Raw genomic sequence first — 10,446 nt, forward strand, 5'->3', positions numbered from 1 at the left:
GGGTAAAAGTTTTAGCGCGAAAGCGCTACTTCACTAGCAAAGCTGAAAAACCCGAGATGTGTGTATCATCAACCTTTGACGGAGCACCAGTGGTGGAGGTCTTGCTTGCGCAGCTGCACTGTCAACGCATGGAACCATCACCCCCTCCCCACGCGCGGCTGCCAATAATGGCTGACGATAAGACCTTGCATGTGGTTGCCTTTGAGGCGATGTTGTCTCAAGTGCTTTCGCATGTCCTACTCGGCTTTAACTGCGTTAAAACCCTACCATTTTTTTTTTTATAAATCCAGGCAATAAATTAGGGCGTGCAAAATGCTTGCGGGCGCAAATTATGCAAGATAATACGGTACTGTTGGGCTCAAATTCAGGCTTGTTACTAAATGCCTGCTCAAGACCAGTCACTATGATCGCTGGTCAGGTTTATGAAGTTTTCATGGCTGTTACGCTATAGCTAATTCAGTGCCCTGAAATTGTGCATCGCTGATTGTGATTGCTTTGGATAGTCTGTAGGATGGTCATTTCAGTTTATAATTTCAAGCATAGCACTTGACCATAGTGCTGCTATTACTCTATTAATCTTTCGAGTATATTCTGCTTGCAGCTTATAGATTATGATGTGTTTATTTCACAGTACTAAGCAGAGGAAATTTTTTGGGGCTTCAAGTAGTGCTTCCCTGTCATGGTTGTGTATATTGCAGAAGAGAAGAAATCAAGAATTTTTCTCATAGCGAGCAATATGGTTATTATGCCTCTTCACGTAGTGTGCAAGGTTTACAGATTAAATGCAGCGGTGCTACGCAGAGATGTGTGTTTTTTTGGTCACCATACCGTTATCTTGAAAACAAGTTTTGTTTGCCTTTGGTCCCACTGATAATTTAAAGGATCGCGTATGTCCTGCAGCTTCTAGTGCACTCCAGCCAGGTTGTGTCCAGCTAGGTTGGGTACAGCCAGGTTGTGCGATCTGATTCAGAGAATTTGCGATCTGATTCAGTGCAAAAAGTGTGTATTTGAGCCTATAAAAAGAAGCTTTTGCTGGTACTTTGAAGTGCAATAAAATTAATCTTACTGAATTAGCAAGCTCTTTTTCTGTGCAAGTTCTGTTTATATTTTTTTTTGCCTTCTGCTTTTTGTTTTGAAAGTTGACTGTTTATGGTTGCATGTTACAATTTTTTTATTTGCAGAGAAAGGGAAAAGTATGTATTCACTGTAGTGTAGAAAGTAGTAGTAGTTTCAGTTTTTTTATTGCATTTATTTCTGTTTTCATTCTTATGTTTTGATGCATGCATTTTTTTTCTCGACAGCAAAAGGGCCGAGTATGTATCATAGCTGTAGACATGCGTAGATATCCTAGTGGGTGCTTTATGTTGGAAAAATTTCCTTTTATTTATAACGTCATTCATGTATTGCAGTGTAGCTGACAGTGCAGTTATTTGGTCTGATTCTTGTGTTGTATTTCTTAACTTCTGTGGAGCCATACCATTCGTGTGGCTGGACATTTGTGCACGTTGTAATGCTTAAAAACATTTGTCTGCCGAAATTAGTTCACTGTGGAGACATTTGCTTCCTTACAGCCGAAGCTATTGAACCAGAACATGAAAAATCCTTGAGAATTCTTGAAAGGACGTTCTTGTTACAATTGACTTATTAGGGAGAGGGAGAATTGGGAGATGTTGATCTGTGAGGATTGACTGCAGGTGACAAATTATTTTAATTATGAATTTAAAAAACCTAATAATACTCCAAGTTGCTAGGCTAAGAATTGATAACAATCCTTGTCGTTTAGTTTAACGTTGCTGTTTAATAAAGACTGCTTTTAATGTCACTGCAAAGTGTAAAAAAGAATAGTTTTCTAAATTTTTGCAGTCACATGTGCGTCTTTAATAGAAGCTGCTATTGCCAGAGGGCATGATAATCACTGAGCTGCGATTATAAGCCATGAATACCATTGTAGCCAGAGTTAAGCCTGCCTTTTTGTACAGGATGAAGATCTCAAGAGGACCATTGAGGAAAGTGCCCAGCTTCAGAGAGCTTATGAACGCTATTTCGACACAATCCTTGTAAACAACAACTTTGAAAAGACCTTTGAACAGCTCAAGGATGTGATTGATTCACTATCAACAGAACCTCAGTGGGTGCCCATTTCATGGGTGTACTGAAGTATCTTTTTGCAAGCGTGCTGGCAAGCGACGCCCTCTGAAAACATTATGGCTGAAGCCAAGGGTGTCTTTTAGTTGGCCTGTGCCAGCAAATTTTGTCAAAAGCAAAGACAAGGTCTGGAAGTAGTAGGTTTTAAGAACATTCTTTTAGATAACAGGCTGATCCTTATCAGGTACATGCTTAAATACTGCAATTTTCCTGCAGTTTGTGTTCAGAAAAAAAAATTGAGATTGTGTGTTGCTTTTACTGCTTAGTTGTGGTTGTGTACTTAGCAGATGCCATAACTCAATATGAATGAGTCTCATTTTGTAACTACGCCCCCCCCCCCCCCCCCCCCGCCCCCCTTTCTTTTTTCCTCCTTTTTTTTTTTCATGCTACTTGTGCTGGCACCCAAAGAGTGCCTTCCACAGCCATTCTAATTCCGTCCTCTTACTTGATATCTTGCCTTTGAAAGGCTGTACTGGCTGTGACAAGTATGAAAGGAGGTATTAAGTACTGCATTCAGGCATTTAAGTTGATGACCTTTTGTTGGCCAAATGAAGAATCTCAAAGATAGCTGCCTGAGCAGCATTGTTTTACATCAGATGCTGTTTCGTGTGTTGTGCATTCCATTTTGAAGCTGTTTGTTGATTTCACCTTTTGATTACACACAGATGTGTGCACTCCTCACATGAAGGGTAGTGTGTAGACTTGTGTTATGTGTGGAGTGAACACAGGTTTCTTGCCACTGTGTATAACCGGTGATGCCACCTGCAATACATAAACATACATATCACTCATAGTACATCATATCAGTTGCATCCGGTTCCATGTAGAGCACGATGATGTTTGACTGTTGCACTTTTATCTGTATAATGTCCCAGTGAGATGACCTAGATACAGCGCGTTGAACCATTGTCTATGTTGTGTTTGCTAGTGAAAGCACATCTGATTTCTTTGCCTGTGCTCTTCTTGCTCTGTTGTTAAAATAAGCAATGGTTTTAAATCTGCGAACATCATTAGTGCTTACTAATGACTGTTCAAATGGCGTGTTATTTGTTAAAATATGTGGGACTTTGTTAGAAGAGGTAATAAATGATCTGATATTATCCTTCATTTTTATGCAAGATATAGGACTTGTGATGATAACGAGCGAAGATTATAAGAGTAACTCAACTAGATTTGATGTGAAGCAACAAGTTTGGAATACGCATGCCTTTGTCATGGCACACATGTCACAGTAATTGTCTTTTCACTGATGCTGGGGCCACAATTACTGAAGCCAGTGCATAAGGTATGGATTTTTGACTGAGGCAGGCCCAGTGCAGCACTGTACAGCTTGTATGGTCTAATTTACGTAAATATGGATGGATTTTAAAGGGCAACTCAAAACGTTTCTTAAACGTCTTGAGTTGGTAGGCGCATCACATTCCTTAAGGTCCCCTCTCTCCGTCACAACAAACCATGTTTAAAAACATGAAGTGGAACAGTTTTAAAACAGCTAGAATGACAAATTGAAACCCAAACTCAATCCATGGCCAGGGATGATGCTCCACGTGAAGCAGTGATGATGCCATAAACATTACTAGAAAAACACTTGTACGCATGTTGTATGGCTGAATTAGTGGCTGGTGACTTTGAATCCTTTCATAAAATGCCTGAGACGACCTAATATGAGCTTTGCAAAACTTTGTTAGTGAAGCAGGGAGCGGGTATTGACATGTGGCACGTTTGTGACGTTGAAAATTCAGTGCTGCTCATAGAAATCGTCTGAACTGAGGCCACGGAAATGCACACTTTAAAATCAATTTGTGCCAGAATGAAATGTCACATGGCTACCAAACTTGGTGGGAAATCAAAAAATTAGGACAAGAAAAAAATTTGCAGTATAAGGTTCATTAAATAATGGTAGTCTCAAAAAACCTCGCACACGCATGCACACACGCACACACACATATCACCACACACCTTTTGTGAAGAGACAAGAGGGCTCTTGTCGCATTAGATCAAATTTTGGTGAGTTACTCTTATGATGTATATGTTTCAGTGCCACAAGTCCACTAGAGTACATTTGACAGAAAAATGAAATTGGGGAGATCATTTGCAGTAGTATTGTACTATAGCCCAGAGGCTTGACCTGCATATTCTTCTGGTAACATTATGCTGCAGACACAGGTTTAACGGTACAGACACACTGGCGGCAAAACGTGGGCGGCACGCCAGTGGCGGCAAGCTGCTTGCCGCGAAAGGATAGGTCGAGGAGCCATTTTCGGCGGCTTGCTGCGTGCCACAGACCGGGGAGACCAATGATGAACGCCCGAATTAGTCACGTGGGGAGCGTCAGTGCCGCCACCTCTTAGCTCCTAGCAAAGTTGCCTTCCACAGGCTACAGCGAAGCCACGCGTGTTCCTCCACTAGCAGGGACCTCGACCGGTCTGGCAAGAAAGGCGCTTTGTGCGGCCGTGCTTTCCTGCGCACTCCTTGCCACCTGTGCCGCCAGCGGCTTGCCGCACGTTTTTCTGCCAATGTGTTCGTACCTTAAGACAGCAGATGTGATGGTTTTGGGAAACAGTTGAACCTGTAGCTAGCTTATGTTACTTGTTGACTCAAGCTTCATTTGCAGAAGTGAAATGATGCTTTTAAGCATGTGGGTAAATAATGTACATGCTTGCTTTATATATGAATGCACGAATAATGAATTGGGTTTGCTCGGTCGCTTGTATGAATGGTGTGCTGCTGAGCTAAGAAGTCCTTTCTGTGCAACTTTGAGCAGTGAGTTAAAGCTCGGCTGAGCGAAATGCGTGGCTTTGGCGCGGGATTATGTTACAGAGGAGAAATTGGTAGAAAGATTATATGCTTAATATCATGGAGTACCTGTGGTTTGGCTTGTCTTAACAATGTGAGTGGTTTTGCTTTTCTGGCAAGAATGATTCAGATGAGACAATGAACGTGATTGGGAGGTCTCGCTTAATTATAATCTGTACTTGTGTGGTTTTACGAGAGGTACCTTGCAGAATTTTGCATGGGATGTTGCCTGTGAGCAAAGATCAAATACATTCCAGGTTTTGGTGACATGCAACTGTCAATCTATTTTTATATTCATAGATAAATGCATTTTAACTCTGTAGTGATAACATGTGCAACAGCAACACTTTTGTGTCATTTGACAAGTGCTCAGGTATTCATATGATTCATGATAGAGGTGCTAGTAATAACCAAGAGTGATATGCTTTGGCATATTCATATATTTATGAGTAATAAGTTTACTTTATGCAGAGGTCTGTGAATTTTGACACATATTTTGGATATTCATATACTGCTGATTTGTATGCAGCCTTGAACAGTCAAGTTTATAAAACCAGAAGCATCTGCCTTGCTTTAGGAAATGTTGCTCATTTGTGTACTTTGTACTTCATGACATCACAGATATGTTTGACTTTACTTTTCTTGTAATAGCATAGTGCATTTTGCATCATCAACTGCTACCAATTGTGTGCCATGCAGAATTTTGATGTAAATTGTGATTACAGGCAGTGCACAGCTCCTAGGAATTTCACCACGATCTTCAAGGTGCTTTCATTTCAAGAAGGAAACGTGCTTTTCCATGCAGTAGGAAATGTGTGCTTTCATTTCTGTCATTAGCATTGAGGGAAAAATATATAATCAATGTGATGCTTATTTAGTGTTTAGGCTTGCAAGTTTGTCATACTAATAGTCTTTACATGTTTTTACTTTGTAGTGGATTGGAAACGGTTGCTGTTCATGTCAGGCGACATGCTCTGCATATGAAAGGTTCACATCTGTTCAAAAATTGGATTCAGTAATAATTGGTAATGTGTTGAATAAATATTGTGCTGCCGGATTTGTTCAACCAAAAAAACTTCCAATTTTAGGCAACACTACTGAAGGGAACATTGCAATGCAAGTTATTTTTGCTCTTGTGACATTATTGTACGCTGACATATTTTGAGGTATGCACTGTAAAAGTGCAGGTGTAGCTACACTGCATGATTTAAATTTAAGTGCCAGTTATGAACAGATGGGGTGGGGTGGGTGGGAAGTCGGGATTTTTTGATGCCTCGGATGATAAATAGCATTCACACTTCCCTTAATGGTTGCAGCACACAGTTTTGTCCCCTTTAGCTCTTTGTGCTGTGGCTCTTAATGCTGGCTGTCTGTGTTAAATTTGAGGAGCTTCACAGCCATTTTTTTTTTTTTTCTGTGAATAGGGAGCAAAGAAAAATAGCCAAATGACTGTTTAATGTCCAGTATGGCTATTGTGAATCATTTATTGCTTTTAATTCAACCTGAGCCTAAATCCCAGTCTGCTGTGGAAGTGTGCACAGCTACACACAATGATAACTGTTTATTAAAAGCGAACTTCCAAGCTTAAACTGTCTATACTAATGAAGACTACGTGCTGTGATGCGCGAAGTGTGTGCATTGTTGATCATAGTGTGACCGTAGTGAGATTTTGCTTCTGGTTACAAAGCTGTATTTCTGCCTTTTTACTAAGTGGTGAAACCTGTTCCCAAGAGTAGTGCACTTTTCAGTGGCCTGTGTAATTTTTGTCATTTAGAAATATGGAAGCAACACTTGTGTGTCTTGGACCTCAATTTGGAGCCATTGCATTAGAAACAGATCTCACACTGTTTGAAGACACTGTTGCATTACAGATGAAACAGACTGGCATCATGTTTTCATGGCACTATACAGCCATTTTCTTTTACACCTGTGCTTGAATTTTCATTTGTTAGTTTGTGTGTGCTTCTGTATCTGGCATCTTTACAACTGAGATTTTTATAGACCTGTTACCTGGTTGCCATTCTGGCATCATCCGTCCAGAGGTGTGCCTTTGACAGCTGCAGAATAAAGTTGGTGTGCTGTTCATTACAGGACACTTCCTAATTTTGTGCATTCCACTGTCTCTGTATCTTGCATGGTGGGCACTGAGTACTACTTGCTGCATGCCACAGTGGCTCTGCAGTATTCAGTTATCACATGCATATACGCCATATTTGCATTGCAAAATGTGTAGTGGTTTTAAGGCATTTTATTTTCAGGACTGGTGCAGATTGGGGGATACCTTTTTGTGCTTTTTGTCTGGTAACACACTTGCAAAAAGCCACACATGTTCTCAGAATTGAATTTCAGTTCAGTGCACTTGATAAGTCATACAGGTCTGGAAGCTTATCATTAGGCACTGTTCTCTTATTTTACACGTCATTTTCTCTGACCACATGTGCCATAAAGCTGACCCTACTTTGAGAGCTTCCCTGGCCATTCATCCTGGGATTTTTCTTTTTTTTTTTGTAGAATAAGCTGTCAACACTGAAAAAATTTACTTGTGTCAGGCCATTGTACGCTTTTGCATGTTTAGTTATATTTAGTCGTGCTGTGAATGGTGCACTAAGCCATGCCATCACACAGAATGTGCATTTATTGTGAGACTTATATAGTTTCAGGTTTGATGCACCTCTAAGCATGTGCTGTGTCGCCACACTAAAGATAATCGACTGGCTGCATTAGGCTGAATGCTGCTTCAAGGTGAGGAATAGTGGTGTTGGTAAATTGTATTCGGTGATTAGCCCCGTTATAGATTCTTCTGGGTCAGTGAAAAAGGGTAGCACAGTAGAATAAAGATGGGATTCACACCAGCACTACCACTAAGTAAGCGTTCACAATTCCACCCCACAGTCCTTGTTTTGTCATGCTACCCTTCACGGTTCTAAAGCACCAACTCATTTTTCAGTTGGACACTTTTATGTTAAACTGATCTTTCTTTTACCTTAAGGGTAAACAAAATGTCTGCACTTTGTAAGAGTTATTGGTCAAAATAATTAGTTTCCTTCATTTCCAATAGCATATACAAAGTGTCCCATGAATTGGAGGCTGCCAAGGGTTTAAAAAAAAAATCTACAGATTGTGGAAATTAAACACAAGCAGTATTTTTGGGGGTTGTTGGGGGCTAACAGCAGCATTTTTCAACTCTGCCTAATGTCGAGCGCCAAAAGAAACCAGGTATGTTGTGGCATTTGCAAGGAAATGTTCTTTGCGCTCTGGTCGAAGTGCCCAATGTGTGGGCTGTGCAACTGGCAGCACTGCCCTGGTGGCTGCCGACATGGCGCGCTTAAGTTTGCCCAGCCACACTGGCTACTGCGGGGCTCCCACACCTTTCTTTCATTTTGGGGTTTCACGCATTTCCTTCAAAAACAAAATAGATCCGGAATAATCCTGTATTTGTAGAAATATAGAGTACGCGGCACTATTTTGCAGTGTCTTGTACTGGCCTGCAACTTACTAATCAGCAGTTTGCACATTTCTCCAGTGGTTTGAAAAATAATCCTTACTAATAAGTTGGTGTGAAATGAAAAAATGCTTCTGCTTGCTTTAGATCTCTGCCCGCTGTATTATCCCAGCTGTATTTACTTAGTGTGTGCTGGCTTTATTTATTTTTATCCTGTAGTTTACGTTGCCTAACTAACTAGGTTCCGTGCATAAAACTGACTTATTTGCCGAATGGATGGTGTGGGAGCTTGGTTATGGTTGTGCAGGGAGTTGGATTACAGGCCACCTGCTGAGGTTGCAGTCCATAATTTGATTACGAGTTTACGCTGCATAAGCGCAGGCATTCAGAAAAATTACAGAGCTCAAGAAAAATAAAATCCATTATTGAAAACTGCGCACACGCGTTGTATCGACTGCCGAATTTCGGGCGATCAATTCAGCAGGACGATCGGTATAATTTCTTGGATCGTTCAGGGAGCTGGGCATGTGAGAGCTTTGTCCTCCAGTACTGGGCTGCTGCCGCCTGCCTACACGCGAGTCCATTAGTTTTGGAATTACTTATTCAATAGAGCGGAGGACTCGTGCACGCGAGCAACCCTGCCACGGCACCTCGCTCTTTAGTGAGACCTCGCTGCCTGCTACCTATCCCCCTTCATTTGCTATTCCTATTCTTTTCTCCTTCGCACTCTTTGTTGACCACGCACTGACTGTAAGAGATTTTGGACATGGCATGCCGTTTTTTTTTTCCTTGTTCACTGAAATTCTTCAGTAGACTTTCTTGATTCACGACCTAGTTCTTTCACATTTCCTTTCGTGGTTTCTGCGCAGTTTCTTGAAGGTCGACTCGCATCGACTCACGCGCTGTGCGTGTCGTTTTCGCTCGATTCTCTTCGATGCCCCATCGCGCCGTAACGCCGCTCCCCGCTCTATTTCCAGGGACTCCAGTGATTCCAAAGGTTGTTTTTTTTTTTTCAAAACGTACGCTGTGGTAAAGGTAGGGATTAGCGATTGTTAAGGTGGTGGTACAGTACCGCGGACCATTGGCGCAGCACAAGTGTTCTTCCTTCAGCCTCGTGTCGCTGCAGGTTTAGGTTGTTCGGTATAAACAGGCTGCACTTACTGTGCACAAGCATCTGCGGCGTTGTATTGCCAAAAGACCGTTTACAATATTCCAGCGTGACGCGTCATATACGTGCGGTACCTTGTTTTGGTAAAGTGCGTTTTCTGATGTCAGCGTGTTATACTAAATATATAGCATTCAACACAACCGGAGTGTTCAGTGCCGAGAGCAGATTTCACGCTTGAAGTGGCAATACGTCGAAACGTTTCCGCAGGTGTGTCCGAGCGGCATCGGAAAACTGGGTATTTTCATTAATTTATTTTAATTTTTATATTTCGTTTGTTTTTAATTTATTTCAATTATTTATTTTATTTTATATTTTAACTGGGTATTTTTATTTTAGTTTGGTAATATACAAAAAATTGCTTGTTTACTAAATGGACGCTTTCTTCGCCATAGTATGTCCGACGGATGACATCAGAAAACAGTTGGGGCATGTTAAGTTGCAAAATGTGGTAGCTAACATCTTAAATATTAGGCGTCCTGCTGTTAATCAGAATTTTGGAGCTTGCTGTTAGTAACAGCCATAAGCCGCTGCGGCGCAAGGAATTTTTGGCCTCCCGACGCGTAAAACCGAAACCGGTGATTCGAAGCGCGCATTGCCAACACGGCGGCGTATGTCACTTGCTCTGCGACACAGAGCACGTGACACGCACGCGATCAGATGACCTATGCGTGTGGGGTGCGGCAGCGCGCGCGCGGCGCGATACGCCGAACACCGCAGACGGAAGCTTTCGTTGTTACGAAGGCGGCAGATATCCGTTTTTGAGTTTTCTTTTGAAGACGGGGCAAGGTGTCATTTCTGCCCATTCGGGGGTCATGCTTTTATACCCGAAAGGCGACATGCTTTTATACCCGAACCGTTCATTCAGCGGAGATGGTACGAAAATAGCAGGTGGCGG

At 41.7% G+C, this 10,446-nt stretch overlaps 1 protein-coding gene across 1 annotated transcript in view; it reads left to right on the plus strand.

Annotated features, from left to right (window-relative positions):
- LOC144115785 (protein PALS2-like) overlaps positions 1 to 3,245 on the plus strand; it is a 30,268-nt gene extending 27,023 nt beyond the window's left edge. The window contains exon 8 of the mRNA XM_077650281.1: positions 1,980 to 3,245. Coding sequence (XP_077506407.1) covers positions 1,980 to 2,156 — 177 coding nt within the window. The 3' untranslated portion in view covers positions 2,157 to 3,245. The remainder of the gene's footprint in view (positions 1 to 1,979) is intronic.
- The last annotated feature ends 7,201 nt before the right edge of the window (positions 3,246 to 10,446 follow it).

The sequence above is a fragment of the Amblyomma americanum genome, chromosome 1 (assembly GCF_052857255.1).
Source record: "Amblyomma americanum isolate KBUSLIRL-KWMA chromosome 1, ASM5285725v1, whole genome shotgun sequence".
Lineage (NCBI taxonomy): Eukaryota > Metazoa > Arthropoda > Arachnida > Ixodida > Ixodidae > Amblyomma > Amblyomma americanum.